Source organism: Miniopterus natalensis, chromosome 7 (assembly GCF_054644295.1).
Source record: "Miniopterus natalensis isolate mMinNat1 chromosome 7, mMinNat1.hap1, whole genome shotgun sequence".
NCBI classification, from domain to species: domain Eukaryota; kingdom Metazoa; phylum Chordata; class Mammalia; order Chiroptera; family Miniopteridae; genus Miniopterus; species Miniopterus natalensis.
This window is the reverse complement of record NC_142087.1, coordinates 6,413,500-6,437,478: the sequence shown is the minus strand read 5'-3', so window position 1 is coordinate 6,437,478 and position 23,979 is coordinate 6,413,500. Positions and strand designations below refer to the sequence as shown.

Sequence of the window (23,979 nt, the reverse complement as noted above, 5' to 3'; positions counted from 1 at the left end):
AGCGAGCAGGCGCTGCCGAACCCGCGGGCCCGCGCCCCCAAACCTGCGCCGCTCGCGGTCCGCGCGCTGCGTCCTGCGGGGAGACGGGTCCGCCCCCCAATGCGCGCAGGCGCGTGCCGCGCTGGGCTCGGACCGTAGCTCCGCGCTGGGCGGCCCCAGGCTGGCCCCTCAGGTAGGGAGATCGCAGGCCAGTGGGCTCGGACCCCGGGGAGCGGGACCGCCGCGCAGCCCGGCCCCGCCCCTCGCAGCCGGGCCTGGGTCCGCGGCCGGGGCGCACGGCTCCTTCCCTGCGCCGCCGGCGGGGGGCGCGGGCCGGGGAGGCGGCTCGGGAGAGCTGGAGCCGGGGGGTCTGGGCTTGAGCCGAGGCCCGGCGGGGCGGCGCGGGGCGGGGCGGGGCGGCGCGAGGCGGGAGGCGGGAGGCGGGAGAGCGCGCGGCTGCGGGCCGCCGCCGGGAGGCTGGCAGGAAGGAGGCTTCGTTTTACAGAAATGCAGTCAATTAAGAGTTTTTCATTAATGGAAGGCTGTAGTAGAGGGCGGGGTTTTGGTTTTCTTAGGAAATGGGTCATTTGGCAAACTTTCTTTTTCCCTCCGTTTATTTCCGATTTTATAATGGAAAATGGGATAATTATTATTTTTTGCCATAAAGGTAAAGAATAAAAAGAATTCCGCCATTTTGGCGTTTTAAAAAGTAATCGTTCTGAGGGGCCGACGGATCCGTGACCGCCAGCGCCCGCCCCGCCCGCCGCCCGTCTATTCCTGTCCCCCGAGGACTCGGCAGGAAGGTGGGCGGCGGGTCCCTACCCTGGAACCCGCTCCGGGGGTATCTGTCTGGGTGCTAGCTCCCAACCCCCAACACCTGGAGCGAGGGCTTTTATTGAGCGTCAGCTGGATACGAGGAGGCCTTGAAGGGCAAAGTGTGGTGGGAGCCTTGGCCAACAGAGAGACCAAGAGAAAACCAAGTACATTCACTCAATAAATATTTATTGAGCATCTGCTATGTGCCAGACAGAGCTCCGGGCTGGGGATCCAACAGTTGTTTTAGGCCAGGTTCCCTGGAAACAGACTCAGGGAGGGAGGCTTTAGTGCAAGTCTATTGGGGTGCCCGTGGGAATATCACCCCTAGAAGAGGGAGGACTGCAGGGTGGTTGGGCAAAGAAGCTGAACCGCTTGTGTAGTCTCAACAGAGGCCTCAGCCTGCCCCAAGGGAAGCTCTGGAGCCCAGATGGCCTTGCAGAGGTGTCCCAAATTGAGGCAAGGGGGCGGGGCCTTTATGTCTGGTATCAACTAGTCAACCCGATAGCTGCTTCCAGGAGAGGGCACTTGGGCTGGGCAGCTCCCCTGGCTGAGGGCAATTGGGAGAGAAGCTGACAGCTGAAGGCTACCAATGACAGCCTACACAGCAGCTGGGACCTCCCACCTTGTCCCCTCCTCCCCCAACCTCTGAGCAGCACTGAAGGCGGAAACAGTATTCTAGTCCCTAAGGCAAGAACGGCTAAGCTATTTAAGTATTTCATTATCATTTGTTTCTTATATTATTGACCACTCTTTACTCCCAGATCTGTGATTCACTCATTCAGTGACTGTTTGTGGAGTGTAATCTCTGGATCACGTTCTTTGCACACTAGGTGTTTTGTTCTGTGTCTGGGAGAGACGGAGAAGTTAATGCATAGATTGCGGGGGAGTGGAACACAGGAGAAGGGGTGATTAACTTTGTTTTGGGAATGGATTCTGGGAATCACTCAGGCTGCATCTTCAAGGATGATTAGGAATTTTCCAGAAATATAGGATGTGGAAAGGTACCAAGCAGAAGGAACAGCATGTGCAGAAGCCACAGAAGTGAAGTTCTGAAGGTGTGCCCAGACTGCAGGGGTAGGAGTGGACAGATTCCTTGCACCTGGCAGGCCTGGGAGCCACATCAGACCAGTGGTGCTGCTATGTGGACCTAGTCGGACATTGCTTATGAAAATGCTGTCTAAGCTGCAAATATAGGGGTGGTAGTGGTAAAGGAGGGATGAATTCAAATCATAGATGCGGCAGTTCCAGGCCTCAGAAAAGCTAATGGTCTAGCTAGGGAGAAAGAACACAGAAATAGTAGGTGCTGCTAACCAGGAGCCCACAACCGCATGTAATGGGTCCCAACACACAGGTGCACTGGATGATCCTCTCCCCTCCTGCACATTCAAGGACTTAACTTGTCTTCTAGAATTATTCTTTTTCTCCTGCACTGTCAGTTTCTTCCTCTCTGTAGGTTAATTTTCATCAGATAAAAACATGCTACAACATTGCCTATTTTTAAAAGCAAAAAAACAATCCTCTTTCTTGAGACCACATCACTCTCCAAATACCAAGCCCCATTTCCATGCTCTCCACATTCCAACTCCTTGAAAGAGCTGTTGGACCCATTGTCTCTATTTTCCTACAGGACCAGTCTTTATTGTCAGTTTCCCCGCTAGAAGTAGACTCTGTGGCAGAGGTGTCTGTTTTGTTCACTGACAAATCTGCGTTGCCTAGAACAGTGTCTGGCACATTGTAGGTGCTCAATAAATATTGAACTAATCAAAGATTTCTCTCTGGAACCCACTCTGATCAGGTTTTTGTGTCCATAGCTCTTCTGAAATGGCTCGTCGAGGTTTCTGGTGACCTCCATATTATTGCTAAAGTGGTCAGCTCTTAGACCTCATCTGACTTGATCTATCAGTGGCACCTAACACCATTGAGCAGTCCACCTTCCTGAAAAATTGCCTCACGTGCCCTCTAGAAGCCCAGACTCTTCTGCATCCTCTCTCACCTCATTGCAGATTCCTTCTCAGGCTCTTTCACTTGATCTTCCAGTTCCCAACCTGTAAATCTTGGTGAGCTCCAAGGCTCCCACCTTTTTCTTTATTCTCAGTCCTAAGATTGTCAAGGCCATCTCTTCATGATGGTTTTCAAATTGATATCCCCAGCCTCAACTTTATCCCTTATTTCTAGAATATGAGATTCATGAGAGCAGTTAGTCTTATTGGAGATTGTATTCCCAGAGTGCAGATTGGTGCTGACACCTAGTCGGCCCTGCAATGCGTGCTGAAGAAAAGGCAGCAGACCTGAACAGAAGGGCAGTCCTCTCAGTCGCTCTCATTGATAGACCAGAAACATGTGAGAAGTTTGAAACAGAATGGAATTCTTTCAAGAGTAACCGTAGTCACTCTTAATGACTGACAGTGTTTTGAATAAACGGATTCACTCTATTGAAAATAACTTAAGTGGTACAAATAGTATGTCAGCTGTGCAAAGAAAATAATTAGAATTGAAATTCAGGGCATTCTGTTTTATAAGTGTAAAAGGGGAAACAAACCTTGGTTTGAATGTTGCCTTAATTAACCAGGTTAACATATCTCACCTTTGCCTACCCGATTATACACTCTATAATATGGGGGATGGGCTCTGTATTTTAGGGAGGAAAAGCTGGGAAATAAACAAATTCAGAAGAACAGCAGGAGGGAGGGTGGGAGAGATAGCAACCATTGCAAGCTGATTGTGCAAGCAGGCAGCCTACATGTTATTGGCCAGAAGCTACCAAGTTCCCTGTTAAAAGGGAGTGGATTGGTATTTGTTGAAGGCCTTCTGCTATCAAGATTTCACATATTTTTTCATTTAATCTTCGCCAAAGCCCCTTAGGTAGATACCATTACCAGATTCATTTCACACATGAGGAAACTGAGCTTAGAGAGGGTAAGCTACTTACTCAGAGTAACAGGTATTAAGTAGTGGACCTGAGATTCAAACTGTCAACTCCTTCTTAAGACTAGGCCCGCATCCTTTCCTTTAACTTGTATGCCAGAAGCCACTGCCAAGTACTGCTAACACTTTAAAGCAACCAAGTATCAGCACAGTGCTTTCTATTAACAAGTTGAAATTACTGAAATCCAACACAAATATTTGTTGAGTACCTACTGTGTGCCAGGCACCATTCTAAGTGCCAGGATATAGAAGTGAACAAGACAGATAATGTCTTTGCCTTCATGGAACTTACATTGGAAAGCTATGCTTTCCAATACAATAACTATGGCCACTGTGGTTATTTAAACTTAATTCAAATTAAATAAAATTTAAAATTCTGTTTCTCAAGTCACACCAGCCACTTTTCAAGTGCTCAGTAACCACATGTAACTAGTGGCTACTATGTTGGACATTTCCATCATCATAGAAAATTCTACTGGAGAGTGTTGGTAAGGCATCTAGGACAGTGGCCAACACATTTTAGGTGTTAAGTAATGATAGAAATTAAGTGTATTTGTTGTGTCACTAGGCCTTTTGTTCCCCTATATTACCTGTTCAACCACCTCTTTATTTTTTATTTTTAAAATACTTTTATTGATTTTTTAGAGAGAGAGAGGAAGGGAGAGGGAGAGAGAAACATTGATCTGAGAGTGAAACATCGATTGGCTGCCTCCTGCATGCCCCCTACCAGGGATCAAGCCCGAAACCAGGGCATGTGCCCTGACCAGGAATGGAACCAACAACCTTTCGGTGCACGGGATGATGCCCAACCAACTGAGCCACACCGGCCAGGACAGCCACCTCTTTATTAAATGCCAGCACCACCCTTGCTTTATTAAAGTGAAACCATGCACTGCCAGGGTTCTCATACACTACCTCTTTGCTATTTAGATGCATGCATTTGTTCAACAGATGTTTGAGTGCCCACTGTACTTGGGGAGGGAGTGGTGGACAGGGGACGTAAAATAACATGATCAGGAAAGATCACCTCCTGGGGAAATGGACCTATAGGAGTGAGGGAGAACCTGGTGCTTGAGGGTTCTGAGACCCCAGACAGGGAAGGGAGTGATTCTGGTGGGGATGGAGGTGGGGGTTGAGAAAGAGTGGAATTTAGGCTTGGCCTGGGCTCTATCATGAAGACAGCTGGCCAGATAGAACCTTGGCCTGTGACATACTCCCCAGAGTCAGTTTTGTATGTCATAGTTTACAAAGCACCCTCACACATGCCCATCTTAGGACACTAGGGGAAGTGCAGGGCCTGGCCAGAGCCCTCACCTGGGTGACCTGGTTAAAGCCAGGAGTCCGACTTGATGTTGGGTTCCTAACACACTCTACTCCCCTCTGAGGGTGGGCAGCTCCTCCTGAAAGAAGCCCCCTCCCTCCCTGACCACCCTGGGGACTGTGTTCCACATGTAGGCCTACCAGGATGGAGGGTCATGCTGAAATGGAGATGCTGAGGACACTGAAGGGGCCCTCCACAGGGGAAGTCAGCGTGCACCTGGTGGCCAGAGACAGCCCAGGTTCCGGTCCTCACCTGCCCACCACCGCCTTCATCATTCCAGGTTGGCCAAGTCAGGGTCTGGGGAGGAGGAGCATCCCATACCTGCCCAAGCAGGTGTGGATCCTGGGAAGGAGATGATACTCTTCACCTTCCTACACACATGCATGGCAGGATTGGGGCAGAGCCACCAGGCTCACCTGTGTTGTGTCTGTTCGTGTATCTGTTCACAGCCAGCTCTGCCACCCTTGGTCTGCCCGGCAGTTCCCTGGATGTGTCCTGCTTTCCAGGGGAACCGATCCATGTGGGTGCCCCGCAGCGAGGGACCGGGAGCGTACCTGTCACCGCCACGGTTCTGCCGCAGTTAAGCGCGGGGCCGGCGGCCAGCTCCAGCTGCAGCACTGTGCGGCTTCTGGAGTGGACGGAGGCCGAGGCCCCGCCTCCTGGGAGCGGCCTGCGGGTCAGTGCCTCTGGGGACTGGCCGGGCTCAGCCAGCCGCAGCTGCGGGGTGGGGCTTGCGGGCCCGGAGGTGAAAGGGGGGGGGCTCCCCTAGCTGTAGGACTCAGTGGGTGGGCTTGGAGTGAGGCACTCTGAGCTCAAGACACGTGGGGTTCTAGAGACGTGGTTCGTGGGGAACGGGCCCTGGGGGCGTGGCCTGGGGAAGGGCTCCCCGGGATGGAGCCTTAGGGGCGTGGCCTGGGGCGGAGACCTGCAGGTGTCTGAGGGCGTGGCTTGGGGTGGGGCAGCCGAGGGCGGGGTCCGGCGGGGTGCTGGGGGCGTGGCTTGAGTCCGAGGGCGGGAGAGGGACGTGGCCGCGGGGGTGGGCGGAGGGCCGGTGCGGGAGTCGCGGTCCTGAGACCCTGCCGCGCTGCAGTTCCGGATAAGCGAGTTCGCGCCACCGAGCATGGTGGGAGCGGAGCAGCCCCCGAGCCCCGAACTGCGGCGGGAAGGCGTGGCCGAGTGCGGAGCTGGCCCGGCCCCGGCGGGAGGTGGCGATGCGGGCACCCAACAGCCGGGTAGGAGCCCCAGGCCCCGAACTGGGCCCCTGCGCGGGTGGAGCGAGGTCTGAGCTCCCCGAGGCGCCACGGTCGGGGGCGAGGTCCGGGTCCCTGCAGGTGCACCAGGAGTTGGTCCTAAGGTGGAGAAGGCTGTGTGTGTGCGATGGGGGACCTGTCAAGTAGGGGAGCCCGAGGGGATGGGACCAAGGGGGAGGCAGGGCCTCGGGAGTGGGGGCGGGGGCTCTGAAGTGGGAGGAGCCTGGGTGTGGCTGGGATGGGGTGGGCCGCCTGAGGCCCCTTTGGCCCCCACAGCAGACCTCCCCCAGGACCCTCCAGAAGATCCCCCGCAGGACCCCCCAGAGGATGAAGGCACCTGCCAGTGCCAGGCGTGTGAGCCGCAGCAAGGCTCGGGCCCAGACCCTGGTTCCTCCGGGGACGGCTGCCCCCCACTGTTCCAGGAGCGGTAAGGGGCAGGGCTTACCCCTCTGCTTGCTCTGCTTTGGGGCGCAAAGCCCATTCCCGTATATGGCTTAGGTGAGGGGCTGGGTGGTGCCGGGTGGGTCAGTGGTCCTTTCCTTCCTGGTGCCCCTTCCTCAGGTCAGTCATAGTGGAGAATTCCTTGGGCCAGAACCCCTCCTGCACCAGCACTTCTGAGCTCCTGAAACCCATGAAGAAGCGGAAGCACAGGGAGTACCAGAGCCCATCAGAGGAGTCCGAGCCAGACGCCGCGGTAGGAGGAGGACGGTGGGAGCGAAGGGGGAGGCTGGAGGCTGTCCCTCAATTACCACTGTCCTCTCCGTCCATCCAGGTCATGGGGCTGGGCCGGACAAGACACTTAATGACTCACTCATCATATTTTAGGGTCTCATCCTGAGTCAGGTCCTGTACCTGGCTGGAGGGGAATGAATAAACCCCTCTCCTGCTTTTCTGGAGCTCCCGTCTCAGTCCAGTGTCAGGGGGAAAACACGCTCACATGAACCGGCACCCAAGATAGCTGTGTGGACAGATAGAAAGTGCCATGGCTGGAGCCCAGTTACTAGGCCAGAGGCCAGGGAGCACAGGGCTCTAGTTGCAGAGAAGCTGCAAGAGACAGCATGAAAATTCCAGCAGGCAGTGAAAATCAGCACAGGGCAGGTGTCTGTGTCCTATTTCCCCACCTGGGAATGAGGTGAATTATAGTCACATTGTGTAGCTGGGGGTGGGGGGGGTGCTCATGTGAGTCTGTGCCCAAGTGGTAGGGGGTTGTCTGCTGGAGCTGCGTTCTTGCTGGTGGCCTAGAAGAAATTCCACCTGTTTGGGGCAAAACATCATGTAGTCAGAGAGCCAGGAAGGGGCTGGGATAAGTGACTGGGGCTTCTCTCAAACCCATGAGGACAGGAAGCTAGAATCAGGCTTGCCTTCCACAGGAGAAGCAAGAAGAAGGAAAGGATCCAGAGGGACAGCCCATGGCTAGCACGCCAGAAAGTGAGGAGTGGAGCAGCAGCCAGCCTGGTATGGTGGCCCATGTATATATATTCATGTGTTGTGTGTATACACATTTGGAGGTATGAGGCTGGGAGTGTAGGTTACCGTTGTGATGGTGTGTTGTACATACATAGATGAGCATGAGTTAGTGTGTGTGAGAGAAAAACATTGTTTACGGTTGTGTATTAGTATATGTGTGGTCTTTATTGGGGGCTATATCATCTCTTTGTTCATCCTCTATCCAGTTGTAAGTAGGCCTCACTGCCAGGCTCAGTATCCAAAGACTTGAGTGTCACATGGCATTGCTTCCCTTTGGTGCTGTGAGCAAGTCTGTACTCGACATTGGTCTGACCTTGCTGTTTTGGACCCCATTCTGACCCTTTGGTTCTAAGAAAAATGAAACAAGCTCATTCATCATCAGCTCTGGCCCTCAGGCCTCCTCCATTACTATCTCCACTCTTCCATGTCAGCCTGTCTGTCTCCTGTCCACAGCATCAGGGGAGAAGAAGGAAGGCTGGTCATGGGAGTCCTACCTTGAGGAGCAGAAGGCCATCACTGCCCCGGTCAGCCTCTTCCAGGACGTGAGTGGGACAATTTCTGCCTAGGAAATAAATGCTTGCATTCCCAGTCAAGGGACTCACCACCCAACTCAGGCCTTCTGGTGTTTTCTGTGTCTGACATCTCTTAAAGGACTGTCAGAATGGAAGGGGGAGAGTGGTTAGGGTCCCAGAGTAGAAAAGAGCCCACTATAAAGGATGTCCAGGGTGGAAAGAAATAGGGAGGTGGAACCCAGGCTCACCCATCACTGGGCCTGCAGACTTTTGAATTCTGGTGCCTTCTACTCAATTTCTGTATGTTGATCTTTCAATGACTTGGATGAGAGAGGGGACCCTTAAGTCCAGCCCTGGCTCAGCCCACATTTTTCAAGGGCTCTGGGAGCTGTTCTGTCCCTCTCTGAGTCCCTGCACTGAAGACCCCCAAATAAATTATCCCTTTGGTAGTACAGGCGGGTGGGACCTAAAGGCAGCTCCTTCACCCCAAGCCCACTAGGCAAGGATAAGGCTGGATGGAAGCTGGGTCCTCTCCAATCTGTGCGTTGACAGTACCAGGCGGTCACTCATAACAAGAATGGCTTCAGATTGGGCATGAAGTTGGAAGGCATCGACCCTCAGCACCCATCCATGTACTTCATCCTCACGGTGGCCGAGGTGAGCCGAGGCTTACACCACTGTCGTTGTGATGGTGTCTCTCAGGATAGATTGATGGAGTCTGCCAGGGGTATCGAGGGCCCAGACTCAGAAGAGCACACAGTCTAGTGGGAGATTAATGTGGAACACCCAGAAAGCCAAAAAATGAACAAAACCCAGATGAAGTGTGAGGGGTGGTGATGGTACTAAATAGGTGTATACTTCAGTGCTCAGCAAACTGAAGGAGATCCCCGGGGGCAGGGGTGTTGGCATGAGTCCAACAAGGTTCATATTGTCTAGGAGCTCACAGTTGTGTGGGAATCAACCAGATAAACATACCAGTGACATATCACAGGTGTGGGACAGACTTGAGCAGAGAGGCACTGAGGGGGCAGGAGAAGCTTTGCAGAGGAAGGATCTCCTTTGCTGAGTCTTGAGAGATGACTTGGGAATGACTAGAGTGTCCCAGGGAGCAGCAGCAAAGTGAGCAAGGGCTCTGAGCGTGGAACAGGCCACATGTTCAAGGAGCTGCCATTAGCTCAGTGAAGCCAGAGCAGAGTGTGCGAGTGGGGAGCAGTAAGAGAAGGTAGCAGAAGGAAAGGTGATTGGGGCCCTGAGCAGGCCTGAGCCCTGTTAGGTGCCCTTGGGGTTCTATATAGGCCTTAAAGGGCAAGAGGATGCCATAGGACATGCCTGTCTTGTACCTGGAACTCAGGGCTCATGAGTAGATGAACTTTCCTCATTGCAGGATGGGAGAGTGTGGAACAGGTTCGGGATGGGGGAAAACCTGGGAGTGAAACGGGGAGGGGAGGCTGCTAGCATTAGAGCCCCTGAGACAACCAGGCTGGGCAGGAGAGGGGAGGGAAAGGGAGTGGTTGTCTGCTGGCATCCACCCAGAGTCTCTGTGATTCCCCCTCATGGGGCCAGGTGTGTGGCTACCGTCTCCGTCTGCACTTCGATGGGTATTCCGAGTGCCATGACTTCTGGATCAATGCCAACTCCCCTGACATCCATCCTGCTGGCTGGTTTGAGAAGACTGGGCACAAGCTGCAGCCCCCCAAAGGTAAGGCCTAGCTGGGTTAGTCACTGTGAGGCAGTGGCCCTCAGACCCATCCCTTCTTCCCCATGGTCCCTCTTCCCTTTCCCCATTGCACAGCTAGCCTCTCTTCATCACCTCCTGCTATGAATTGGCCCCAGGGCTTCCGTTTTGCCCTTGCCCTTTGAGTGTCCACCCAGGTTGTGTCCTGCTTCAGCAGGGGGGGTGTCCCTGGGCAGGTTCTTGAGGGTTGTGGGGTCCTCAGGCCTGTCCAATTCTGCTGCTTCAGTGTGGGGTGCCCTCGCCACAGCCCAGCCTCTGTCTGCACAGTGCTCTTTTCCTCCCCTCTGAGGGGCTAGGTTACAAGGAGGAGGAGTTCAGCTGGAGTCAGTACCTGCGCAGCACAAGAGCTCAGGCTGCCCCTAAGCACCTGTTTGTGAGCCAGAGCCACGTGAGTGCCCTGAGCCAGAGTGAACACCTGCCCTGGGGACAGAGACTGCAGCTGGCCGAGGGTATCTGACTTACCAGAAGAGAGCTCATCCACCACTGCTCTCAACTCCATTCTGGTCTCCTACCAAATGGGAGGGGCATGCTGGGCAGACCAAAGCCAGAGAGGGAAGCCAGGCATAGGTTCTCTCCCAGCTCCCTCTACAGAAGTCCACTCCTCCGCATGTCCCCTTAGAGACCCTGGTGTACCGTCTCAGCCTGGGCTCTGAGGTGTCTTCGATCTTGTTTCTTGCTTTGGTGTACTCTATAGTTCTTGGTGTGAGGTCCAAGCCTCTATGCTGGGAGCTGCTTTTTCCTTCCTTTTGCCCAACATCAAAGCTCTCCCGTTTAGTCTGAACAACTCACCCCTTGCCTTTTTCTCTGTTCAAGGCAGCTGGCAGCTTTACCTAGCAGTTCAAGTATCTCCTAATCCCAAGCAAAAGGCCTGAGAGATGTAGGGAACCCCCATTAAAAATTTCACTATATCAAAAGTCCAGGGTTCCCCTGGGTCCGGGACCCTGCCATGCCATTCAGGCGGTTACTCCCCACCCCCAGTCCAACCCCAGAGACCATACTTGCAGGTTCCCAAGTGACTGGTGGCGTTCTACCCGCTATTGTGATAGGGGTGCAGACTTTTAAGTCAAACTTTCAGTCCTGGCCCCACCGTTGATTAGTGTTGTGGTCCTGGGCACGTTATCTAACTTATAAAACGGGGGTGATGGCAACTATCTCATAAGGTAGGGGAGGCTGCACTCGGCCTGACACACTTTGGGTGAATGCATAGTTTCCTGCCAGTCACATCTTCTGCCATGGTGAGGCTTCCTCTGAATGCATCTTGGAGACCAGGAGCTCCTGAGTGACTCTGGGCTGGGGATTGTGATTCTGCCTGTTTGTCCCACTCCCCACCCCCCAGCATGACTCTTAGGGAACCCACCCCTTCTCTTGCCAGTGGGCTCCAGGCTAGCACTAGCCTGCCTGGCCTGGCCATGGCAGCCTCTCTTCTTGCCTCCAGAGTCCCCCACCCCTGGGCTTCCAGGTGGGCATGAAGCTGGAGGCTGTTGACCGTATGAACCCATCCCTCGTCTGTGTGGCCAGTGTGACCGATGTGGTGGACAGCCGCTTCCTGGTGCACTTTGACAACTGGGACGATACTTACGACTACTGGTAGCGGGAGGGCCCAGACTTGGCCAGGGGTGGTGAGGGCATGGCAGGGGGTGGAAGGCAAGACTTTGAAAAGTTAGACACCATGTAGCCCCTGCCCAGCCCTGGCATTCGTATTTGTTCAGGAGGATAATTGACTGTCCTATGGATATGATCTATGCATTTCATAAGAAACACAACGCAATATATATATTTTTAATCCCATTTGAGGACATGGTCTTATTTATTTGTTAAGACTTTAGAAAGTATTAAGTGCATGTTTCATAGAGCTGCTCTCTTCCAAGAATGCTAGAATGCCTCTTTGATATGTTTTTACTGACTTTTTAGAGAGAGAGGAAGAGAGAGAGAGAAACATCAATATGAGAGAGAAACATCGATTCGTTGCCTCCCATATGTGCCCAGACTGGTGATTGAACGAACCCCCAACCTTGGGTTGTGCCCTGACCAGGAATCGAACCCGCCACCCTTCGGTGCATAGGATGGTGCTTTAACCACTGAGAGCACTGGCCAGGGCCACTACACAATATTAGATGTATCATCTAAAACTACCAAGGTTAAGATGAGTAGACCCCTGTGATTCACGATTTGCCCTTAGATAAGATGGTGATGTTAGAGCTTTTAGTTAATGCTACAGTTTTCTGACTTTCTCATCAGCCATCTGTCTAACTCTAAGAAGTACAATTAGGGTGCGCCCTGTTGCCCAGGGCCTCCAGGTTTCACTTGGGTATTCTTGGGTTTCAGGTGTGATTCCAGCAGCCCCTACATCCACCCAGTGGGCTGGTGTCAGAAGCAAGGAAAGCCCCTCACACCTCCACAAGGTGACCATGCTGCCTGAGCAAACACCCTTTCCCGGGCCTGGCCCCACACCCCTCTCCCCACATCCTATACCAGGACCCCCAGGGTGAGGGGACACAGTGTCCTGGAGCCTCAGCTTCCGTGCTTGGGAGTTGAGAACCCTTTAATTTTAGGAGAGTCCTGCCAGACCCCTACTGTGTGAAGGTTTAAGGGAAGAAAGTTAGATGACCTCCCTCCCCCTAAGCAAGGGCACAGGATTCCGAAGTGAAAAAAGTGTACCCTTTCCTGTCAGAGTATTGCAATGGCCCACGTACAGTGGAGGTTCAGATGGGGCTGGGCTGCAGCTGGAGCAACAGGGCAGTGGAGGGGGATGGGAGTCACAGTTCCCGGACGGCCTTGTAAACTGGGGGGCGGTGATGTGCTTGCTAGCACTCTGCCTCCACAGCCCCTGCAAGGACCTGGCTGTGGGGATGTGGGGGAGATTGTCCTCCACAGGCCTCTGTCTCTTTCATGCTCCCAGTCCTCCTTGCGGGGACAGGGCTCTCCCAGTATGCCTGGGTGCCTAGACGTTGCTCTCCTCCTCCAGACTACCCAGACCCTGATAGCTTCTGTTGGGAGAAATACCTGGAAGAAACTGGGGCCTCTGCGGTGCCCACCTGGGCCTTCAAGGTGGTGAGTTGGCTCACCCTTCCCCCAGAGCTGAACTCAGGAAGGCATGGAGCCCTTGGCCAGCTAGGATGTGGCCCCGCACCTCCCCCTCCCACTTTCGCAGGCCCCAATTTTCCAGGCACAGCACCGGGCTCCCTTCTTGGGGCCTCAGCACTGCTGAACTGGGCATTGGCTTGAAGGCTGCTGTCCCCCTGCAGCGACCCCCGCACAGCTTTCTGGTCAACATGAAGTTGGAGGCCGTGGACCGCAGGAACCCAGCCTTGATCCGTGTGGCCAGCGTGGAGGATGTGGAGGACCATCGGATAAAGGTGGCTCTGGGACCCTTGGTCTGGGGAAGTGAACAGGTTGATTGGGAAGAAATTCTGTAGATTATTTAGAAGGCAAGTGCATAGCATGAGCCAGACATAAGGGAGGCTCCACATTGTGGTGAAGAGAGCTCTAAACTTGAGGCCGAGCCTCACCTGTGACTTACCTTTGGTTTGAGCAAGTCATTTACCTTCTCTGAGCCTTAGCATTCTCATCTATAAAATGGGCTTAATAATCCTAGTCCTACACAAGGATTGGTGGGAGGTGCCCGTAATTTAATGAGTGAGGCCCTTGGAAAATGTGGCGGCCAAGATGAATTATTGTGGGGTTGGTTCCTATTCAGGAGCAATCCAGAACCTTGCTTCTGATAGGCTCCAGGGATGGGGAGAGCCTCCTGGAGCCTGCAGGACCTCCCAGCTGAGCTAGGCTCCACGAGGAACACCTGACCTCCAAGGGCCTTTCCTCCCCAGCTCCACTTTGATGGCTGGAGTCATGCCTATGACTTCTGGATCGATGCCGACCATCCGGACATCCACCCTGCCGGCTGGTGCTCCAAGACAGGGCATCCCCTGCAGCCTCCTCTCCGTATGTACCCCTAGAGCACTCTGATCCTTTCCCACCGATGTCCAGCCCCACCCCACCCCGAGCTCTTACACCCCACTTTGATAGCATGCCCAGGTCTGACACAGGGCTCTGGTGGCCTCAGTGAGTTCTGAGATCCTGCATTCTCCTGCCCCAAGGATTTCTGCTATACTAAGCAGTCCTCTGGCTTCCCCAGTTGTTGGGTCTGGGGTATTGACGTATAAAGGGAAACTCACTTGGGAACATGTGTTTAGGAGGTAGTTACACACCAAGAAGTTCTCTCAGCATCTAGCGGAGCCGCACAGAGCACGCACGGTGTTTGCTAAGGAAACGCTCGCTCCATTAAATAAAATCTGGGCCCCCACGGGCAGGGTTAGAGGTCAGATCATTGGACTGCTCAGCCCCAGTTCTTACCCTCAGAATCCACCCCCAGCCCCCCCACCCCGCTTATTTCCCTGCTGTGCCACATGGGTCTCACACGGGGTGTTGATCCTTCTCAACTGCTCTCCCAGCATGGGCAGAGCTTAAAAGTTACCAAAGTCTGGGTGATGAAACAGGGAAACAAACGATAATGTGGATCTGCCTGACATGGCTCCTAAGGTACAGCTCTGCGCACATAGCTCTGCGTTGATCTTCCCCCGAGGAGACAGAGGGCATGGCCTACAGGTTTCACCAAAGTATATGAGAACCAAGCCCCTCATTCCCTACAGAGAGGTAGATACCCAGCCGCAGGAAATGGTGTCACAGCCTAGCTCAAGGCCCTTGTACCTGGGGCACTAGTTCCCAGGGCTGACCTTCCCCGTGGAAACTGCTGCTTCCCTGCTCTCCACTCACCCCACCTCCACCTCGCCCCAGGACCCTATGCTGACGCTTCTTCCTGCTCCTCCAGATCCCAGAGAGCTCAGCTCTGCTTCCCCTGGGAGCTCTCCCCCCCTCAGCTACCGGAGCCTGCCACACACTAGGACCTCCAAGTACAGCTTCCACCACCGGTGAGGGAAGAGCTCCTGCTAAGAGAACCTCAGGCATTGTTCAGAGCGAGTCTGTTTTACACCTACTGTGTGTGGCCAATCAGAGCTCACTAAAGACCCTTTCCAAATGGGGCCAGGGTTGGAAAGGGCTAATGGGAACAAGTAGATTCAGCCCAACCTGTGCCTTCTCCTTCCCCAGGAAGTGCCCCACTCCTGGTTGTGACGGCTCTGGCCATGTCACAGGCAAGTTCACAGCTCACCATTGCCTTTCGGGCTGCCCGCTGGCTGAGAGGAACCAGAGCCGGCTGAAGACAGAGCTGTCCGACTCCGAGGCCTCGGCCCGTAAGAGGAACCTCTCGGGCTTCTCCCTAAGGAAGAAGCCTCGCCATCATGGCCGGTGCGGAGGGCAAGGGTGCAGGGCCTCGTGTCCTCTTGGGCCAGGCCAGGCACTGATTCCCTGCCATGGACCTGGTCCCTCTTTCTCCAGGATTGGGCGCCCTCCAAAGTATCGGAAGATCCCACAAGAAGATTTCACAAGTAAGTCCAAGGTCGTTTACTCCACAAAGTGTTCACAATTGTTGGGATGGGGGGACCCGGAGAAGGAGAAGCTGGAAAGGAGGTTGTATCTCTTCATTTGAGATACTTGGGGAGCATAGAGCAGTGGCAAGAGTACAGAATGGGGCCTTGAATGACCACAGGTTCCAGCCCCATTTCACCCATGGCCTTGCTGGGAGTCTGTGGGAAAGGCACAGAGCCTCTCTGAGCCCCTGTTTCTCCACTGTGAGGTCAGATGATGCCTCAAGCTCTGTTCTTAATTCTAGGCTCCCTGGGAGGGAAGCCATGGATGTCACTGTCTAGCTGTGCGACCTTGAGCAAATCACTTAACATCTCTGAGCCTCAGTTTCCTCATTTGATAACATGAATAACTTCCCTGGCCAGGTAGCCCAGTTGGTTAGAGCGTCATCCCAATATGCCAAGGTGTTGTGGGTTAGATCCCCTACAAGAAGCAACCAATGAATGCATGATTGGAACAACAAATCGATGTTTCTCTCTCTAAATAAATAAATAAATGAATAATTTAAAAAAAGAAAGAAAACATGAATAACTGCCTTTCACATGTCAGCTACCTGAAATAATAATGGTTACTACTAGGGTTTACTGAGCACCCACTCTAGGCCGAGCACTGTTTCCAGTGCTTTCCATATATTGTTGCTGCCTCTCCTGAGCATCCTGTACTGTGAAAATCATTCTGTCCTTCGGAGAGAAGAGAAACGAGAGGCTCAGAGAGAGAAGTCATTTGCCCGAGGTCATTCGCCTTATAAGGAGCAGAGCTGGGATTCGAACTTCAGTCTGACTTCTCCTGCTACATGCTGCTGATATAATAGACATAAAGCCCCTAACCCAAATGTCAGTTCTCTTCCTAACTCCCTTTGTCTTAGCTTGACTGTCATAACCAAGTACCACAGACTGGGTGGCTTAAACAAGAGAAATTTATTTTCTCACAATTAAAAGTCCAAGATCAAAGTATGGCGGAGTTTGGTTTCTCCTGAGGCCTCTCTCCTTGGCTTGCAGATGTCTGCCTTCTCGCTGTGTGCTCACATGGTCTTTCCTCTATGCCTGTGTTCCCCACCCCACCCCATCTCTGTGAGTCCAAAATTCTTTTTCTTATAAGAACACCATTCGTATTGGATTAGAGCCCACCCTAACGATCTTATTTTAACTTAGTCACCTCTTTAAAAGCCATTTCTCCAATTATGGTCACATTCTGAAGTCCTAGGTGCTAAAATTTTAACATGAATTCGGGGAGCCGCAGTTCAGCCCATAGCCGGCTCCAAGGGGAGGCACAAGGTGACAGCCCTCCTCTGCGTGATGAATTCGTTTCACATCTTTGACCAGGGGCAAGGGCCTGATACACAGCAGGGACCCTGGGGATCTTGCCTCAGTTGAGTCGCACATCGTTTTACGGCAAGAGGAGACCATGAACAGTCACCTGGTTCATTGCACAGTGTCTAGGCAGGACCCAAGCTAGTCGAGTGATTCAGGAGCAGCCTCTGAACCTGGGCAGTACCTGAAGTCAGGCTGCCTTTTACCCCTGTGAAACCTTAGCAGGTGATGCCGCCTCTCTGAGCCTCAGTTTCTTCATCTGCAAAATGCTGATAATAATAGTGTCAATCTTGAAAGGTGGTGTAAGGCTTAAATGAGATAGTCATGTAATAACCTGCTGGAATTCTTGTTAGTTCTGATCTCTTGCCTGACTCCCTCTTGGTGTTGTTCCATCCATACTGTTTCCTCTGGGCGGAGACAGAAGGTGATCCCTGCAGCCTCAGGCCTGAGTGAGGAGGGTCTGGGCCTGCCTCCAGGCCCTCAGAGTGAGGACTTTGGGGGATGGCACTGCAGTGGGCACCTCTTCTACCTGCCCATGGAATACCTGGTGAGCTTCCATTGTAGGGCCATGTTCTGACCACCAGAGGGTGAGTGCCTGCTGTGTTAATTCCAGAAATTTCCCGACGACTAGGAAAGTTAAGTCCTCCCAGAGACTGAGGCTATGGCCCAGAGAGGCCCTCCAAACCCTTCAGGGACAGAACAAAGAACAGAGCTCAGGCTTCGGACCTCTGTGCAGGGCTCCCTTGTTCCACCGGCTGGCTCGCTCACAGAGGGGACACGGGTCACTCTGGATTTTGTTCCAGAGACTTCTCACACATCCCTGGGTAGACCTCTTCAGTGTGGGCTCCAGGCTTTGCCGGTGAACAGCTCTGTGGCGAAGGCTGCCTGCTGAGGAAGGTCTTAGCTGTGCTGTCCCTGCTCATGGGCCATTCCGGCCCCGAGTGTCAGCGTGGGAAAGAACAAGAGGAAACCGCAGAGATTTCCTCTCCCAACCTATTCATTTATAGGTTGGGAAACCGAGGCCCATGTTATGTGACTTGCCCAGGATTCAAGAGCAAGTTAGTAAGGGCCAAAAGGACTTAGGGAAAGGAGGAAAAACAGGACGGGCTTCTGATGTCAGGGCTGCGCTTGCTTGGGTGTTGGGCCCACCTGGATGCCAGGTATCTTGAGAATGGTGCCAGGATGCTCCAGCAGCTCCAAGAAGCCTCCTTGCAGGGCCTGGGTGGTATGGCCTCAGAGGGACCCGGGGCAGGAGGCAGGTTGTTCCAAACAGCTACCTGAGAGTCTGTAAAGCAAGGAACCTGGTTTACTGGACGGAGGGAGCCCAGATGAGGAGTCAGATCTGGACCACCCTCTTGGCTCTGCAAGGCTATCAGAAGGGGGCCGCAGTCCTCCCGAGTGGCCTGGGTACAAGCGGGCTTTGGGGGCCAGGTTAGTCCTTGGCATCGGCCTGCCAGCCTCTGACTCTGCTTTCCAGCACTAACGACCGATGTCATCCACCAGTCCCTCTTCATGTCAGCCCTGTCGGCCCACCCTGACCGTTCACTCTCAGTGTGCTGGGAGCAGCATTGCAAGCTCCTGCCGGGAGTGGCGGGCATCTCGGCCTCAACAGTCGCCAAGTGGACCATCGACGAGGTGAGGAGCGCGGGCCCCTTCCTCTTCCCCTCCCCTACTTTGCCCTCTCACCACGACGCCCTGGTTCAGGAGAGGCCCTCCCAGGCAGAGCTGGACGCTGCCCCCAACACTATCTCCTGCTCATCCCCAAGTCCACGGTCCCTCCTCGCTGCCCAGTGGGACTGATGGAGAGACTGGTGGATGGGGAGAGGGACAGGCTGCTAGTCCAGCTGGAAATCTAGCAAGAGGCAGGCTGGGCCTCACACCCAGTAGCAGAGACACGCAAGGATCGCCTTAGGCTGATCAGAAAAAGCAACACTATCACAGCCCAGGAGGCACAGAGGCCATATAAGCCCACCTCTCCCCTGTACACTGACCCCTGTCTCCTTGGCAACGTGTCTTCTTTGATCTCAAGGTCTTTGGCTTCGTTCAGACCCTGACAGGTTGTGAGGATCAAGCACGACTCTTCAAAGATGAGGTAAGTAAAGTGCAAGTGCAGAGTGGGGCAGAGAAAGGTCACTCACCAAGACGGAAGGATGCAGGTGTCCCCACCAGTGCTGCTCTCAGATAGGGAAGGCCCTCTGTTGCCACACCTAGGGGAGAGTAGTCATAGTGACCACATCTCGGAAAAACCTGTATGGACTGTGGCCCAGCTTGGGAACCCTCTGTATTTAGAGCATCCCTAGGAAGGAAGAAGCATTCTGAAGACAGATTCCATTCACCCCTCTGCTCTCTGCCCAATCTTTTGTTCTCCAAACTTACCTTCAGTCAGTTAATTAAAATGTATTTTGAATGGCACAGGTATTGCCACTTACTGCAAGGATCGTAACATACACTTAAAATCAAGACCCAGAAGCTCCCCAAAGATAAGAAGCAGTAAGTTGTAGATAAAAGAATGCTAGCTTTGCAAACAGTTGGGTCTGAATCCTAGTTCTGCCAATTTGAGCTTTTTACTGTCCCTGAGCCTGCATCTTATGTGTAAAATTGAGATAAAATAGGTGTAATGATGTCTACCTTTCAAGGCCATTGTGAGCACTGGAAATGATGAATGGACCATTGTGTCAGAATGTCTAGTATAGTTATACCACTAGTATGTATACTATTATATTAATATAAAAGTAATACATAATATTCTATATTAATATTGTATATAGAATATTATAGAGTAATATGTAAGTCATATCACTATAGCAGAATAACTGATATAGTGGGGGTTCAATCCACAGTGGTTCTGACTTTTAATGTGTAGTTGTCCTTAAATGAAGAACTTTATCATGTTTCTCCTAATTTGTACAGTTTGAAACTGGAAGGGACCTTTGAGTTTGTTTAGGTCTTCCTTCCAAAGAATATACAAATCCCCCTTCACCCAGGAAAGCATAGTCTCTGCTCCCCATAGGTGCCCCCTCCGGGTGGATACCCATTAGGAAGAAGTCTGCCCCCTCTCCCTGGAAGAATCTCTTTATCCAGCCCGCCGGTCAGTTTCTTCATCAGATCCTTGTTTGGTGGGGCTCCCTTGCCCCTCCCCATTCTGGGTGCTTTTGTTCTGGATTGGTGATCTTACAGTAACAGGTGTGTCCATTGCTGCACCTGTGTTTCAGATGCTCTCTGAACACCTGGGCTGCTGCTCCAGATGGTTTTGGTTTCTGTTTCTAAAAAGACTAATACTTTAGAGCAGTTTCAGGTTCACAACAAAATTAGGAGGACAGTGCAGAGATTACCGGTATGCCCCCTGCCCACACATGCACAGCCTCCCCCTTCATCGACATCACTCAGAGCGGGACATTTGTTATAGCTGATGAACCGACACCTCGGTATTCGTACATGGAGATCAAATGTACACAGAGAGAGATGCACCCATCGTAAAAGTGCACTTCCACAGGTTCTGTGAATTGTATACACGGAACCCAATACTTCAGTTGAGATGTAAAACATTTCCATCACTCCAGGAAGTTCTTTCTCAGCCCCTTTCATCAGTCCCTAACCTCATAGGCATCCACTGTTCTCATTTCTAGCACCACAGGTTAGTTTTGCCTGCCCTTGAACTTCATATGAATGGAATTGTTTAGCACTTACTCTTTTTTGTCTGTCTTTTTTCATTCAGTGTGATGTTTTTGAGGTTCATTCATGTTACTGTGTATACCAGTAGTTCATTTTTATTGCTGAGTAGTGCTCCATTTTATGAATATCCCACAATTAATGAACATTTTTTCTTCATATTTTTATGAACAAAACTTAAGATTGCACTAGCTTTATTATAGCCACATCACACCATTTTGGGGTTCATGAAAGTCTCCAAGTGCTTTTTATATCAATTATCCATTATAATCGTGCCAAATTTTCCAGTGTGTTACTCGTGCCACTGGTTTTTTAAATTAATCTAATGTGAGACTTTACATTTCTCCCTATAAAATGTTATCTTTTTGGTTGTATAGTCTCATTGTTTTAAATCTCAACTCTGTCATGTCTGATATTAATAAGCCTTTCCAGCCTCATACAACTTGTACTTTTTTTAAAATATATTTTTATTGATTTTAGAGAGAGAGGAAGGGAGAGAGAGATAGAAACGATGAGAGAGAAGCATCCATATTGATCAACTGCCTCCTGCACACCGCCTGCTGGGGATCAAGTCCAAAACCCAGGCATGTGCCCTGATGGGAATCAAATTGGTGACCTCCTGGTGCATGGGTAGACGCTCAACCTCTGAGCCACATGGATCGGGCTTCAACTTGTACATTTGATAACTAAGCCCTCTGTGTTTTAAGCCAAGTCTTCACCACATGTGTCAAGACAGAGCAGAACCATGTGGCATCCATTAGAGAACTTCCATTAGGTGACAACAGATCATAAACAAGTGCTCTTTGAGTACAGTTGTTCAGCCAGCTGCTGAGCCACCCAAGAGTTTGATCCTCTGTCCCACGTGGGGCTTTGCATCGTCCCGTTGTTGGGAGAGGGGTTATCTCTCCCAGGAACATCTGCTGCATGTCTCGGCTCAGCATGTTCTGATACAGAAAAGCAGCGGCCAGAACAGGGAAAGTGTGCTGGTGGACCCACAGCACCCAGTACAGTCTCAGTGCAGACCTTTGCGGGGGCTGAGGATTGCCTTCTCCAAGGCCTGGTCCACATCATCAGCCTCCCCAGGGCGTGGGTTCTCTCTGGCTGAACTGATGCAGCCTGGACATTCAGGGACACCGGTCAAGATGAATGGTAAATTGCTGCTTCTGGTAGCATGTGGTAAGGGCTCCGAGGGAGGCGTGTGCCCGGTGTAATGGGTGCTCAGAGGAGGGGGAAGACAGAGAGGGGCTGACAGACTCTGCTGACCGTGCAGCCAGATAAACACGGGCAACTTCCTGCTTCCCAAGTATCCCTTTTTCTTGGATTCTTGTGCGCCATGCCTTTCTGTTGCAATAGCACAGAAGTCTCATCAGGTTTTGACAGTGCCGATTGGATTTTAGCTTGGCCTCTGTTAGACATCCATGTGTGGCTCTCTAAGGATCTTTCCAGGTTGCCCCAGCTTAGGAAATTCCCTGGTCCTATCCGCAGCTATTGCTTAGAGTGGATTATTGCATTTGGCTCATTTAATTCATTTTCCTGTTGAATTTCTCTACCTTCAAGGTCAAATGTGACCTTTTTCAAGATTATGGCTCAAAACTCCCCATAGACATCAGCACACATACAGCATCTTATATGTTCTTCAATAATCCCATTGTCCCATGATATAGTCCCTAACTGCTAGACGACAAACTCCAATCTTTGCTTTGAAGAGCCTAGAATCAGCCTCAGCAGTTACAGTGGTGAGAAATCTGAGTGATGCACAGGAGCCATTGGAAAGGGTCTTACAGAAGGTGCCCTTCTGGGTTTGTCTCATTGCTTTCTTACGAGATCATTCCGCTTGTTCCAACATTCCCTGCATTTCCTATAAACTGGAAGTAGGTCCAAAGGCTTGGTGAGATTTAGATTAAATCACAGTCTCTCTCAGCTCATAGGTAATACTGTGATGCATTGACCAGAAGGCCCACATGTCTGTTAGCAGCACTAAGACTGACCGGGGGGTCATGTGGGGACAGCGACAGCAGGTTTTTTGAAGCCACTGTCAGTGAGGACTCAGGAAACATTATGCAAATACACTCTGAAGTCCAGATCAGTCAACAGAGAGAGTGTGTGAGTGTGTGTGTGTGTGAGAGTGTGAGTGTGTGTGTGCATGTGTGAACATGGGGACACCGGTGGGTATCTTTTCTTCTCTGTCCCCACTGCTGTCTTCCTTGTCTCCTCCCTCCCCTCCTTCTCCTTTCCCTTCTTCTTTCCCCCTCCCCGTGCATATGCCCACCCTCCTTCCCTCCTTCCCCATGACCCTCCCCACCTTCTCCGCTTTCCACCTCCCTCCCCCAACCCTCAGATGATTGACGGCGAGGCCTTCCTTTTGCTGACACAGGCGGACATTGTGAAGATCATGAGCGTCAAGCTGGGCCCAGCCTTGAAGATCTATAACGCCATTCTCATGTTCAAAAACGCCGATGACACCTTAAAGTGACTGGCTCAGGGCTGGGCCCTCCTCCAGCCCCAGCCGGGCCTCCCTCTGCACCTGATGCTTCCTTCCTGACCTGAGTTCCTCACGTCCCACCTGTGCCCCCACCACCCTCTGTATCTGACCAGGGGTGGTCCCTCTTCTCTCCAGGGCTGCTTCCTACAAGGTGCATGAGAGGAGAGGAGCCGCAGCCCTGGAGCTCACCTGCCACCAGGCACACCAGTGAGGGTGTGACGGGGCTAGGGGACAGAACTGAAGGGGTAGATTGGGGGCGCCCCGCCTGTGGCAGCCCCATGCCTGTAGCCAGCTTGTTTTTATCACCGAAGGGTCTTTGGTTACCCATTAAGAACAGCCTGGTAGAACAGGAGGCCCTTTCGGCATCTCTCTCTGCTTTTCTTTCCTTGTCTCATCTCCTCCTACCAAGAAGTGACCCTGCCGAAAACATACTTACTCAGAAGACATCTCCCCCTTCTGTTTCCTGGTTTTGCTGCCCTCATTCTGCTGCCCAGTTTCCTGTGCCACGCCCATGGCACAGCCAGACCCCGCTGGCTCTTCCCCTTGGGTGGGTGGGTCTCAAAAGCATGTTTTCATAGGATCCAATGGGAGTCTGGGCTGCCTTTCTCCCTTTTACCTAGAAGTGAGGGATTCTGAGCCAAGATGCCTTCTTCACCATGCCCAGCTCTGGGCCACTTGGCATTTTTAGTGATCCACGCCAAGTCTGTTTCCAGCAGAGTGGGTGGCTGGAGCATTTTACCTCTGCAGCAGAGGTTAGGGTTCCATGGGTGTTCCCCATACACCCTCACTGTGTCAGGTATGGGGAGGAGGCGGCCTGGATGGCTAGGTAGCCAAGGCAGCCCAAGAATATGTCAGACAATCTCAGATCTTTAGTCAGAGGGCAGCTCCAGCAGGCATGGTGGCTCCCAGGGGTGGGCGTAGCACCCTTCTCTGCAGCCATGTGTCTCAGCCAAGGCGTTGCCCATGGTGGGAGTTGGGGGAGCATGCTTGCCAGGCCTCCTCTCTTGGGCATGTAGCACTCGTCTAACACACACA

The 23,979-nt window shown here is 52.4% G+C and overlaps 1 protein-coding gene across 1 annotated transcript; it reads left to right on the top strand.

The window, feature by feature from the left end:
• Nucleotides 1-125: 125 nt before the first annotated feature.
• L3MBTL1 (L3MBTL histone methyl-lysine binding protein 1) lies at nucleotides 126-23,979 on the top strand. The gene is made up of 22 exons (XM_087818727.1): nucleotides 126-172; nucleotides 5,176-5,321; nucleotides 5,491-5,717; nucleotides 6,132-6,273; nucleotides 6,568-6,718; nucleotides 6,853-6,985; nucleotides 7,665-7,746; nucleotides 8,212-8,300; nucleotides 8,823-8,927; nucleotides 9,834-9,969; nucleotides 10,302-10,393; nucleotides 11,441-11,592; nucleotides 12,331-12,407; nucleotides 12,971-13,056; nucleotides 13,251-13,361; nucleotides 13,830-13,944; nucleotides 14,831-14,930; nucleotides 15,109-15,306; nucleotides 15,397-15,446; nucleotides 18,271-18,428; nucleotides 18,823-18,885; nucleotides 22,837-23,979. The coding sequence occupies exons 2-22, from the start codon at nucleotides 5,186-5,188 to the stop codon at nucleotides 22,933-22,935; spliced, it is 2,502 nt and encodes an 833-aa protein (XP_087674853.1). The 5' UTR covers nucleotides 126-172; nucleotides 5,176-5,185; the 3' UTR covers nucleotides 22,936-23,979.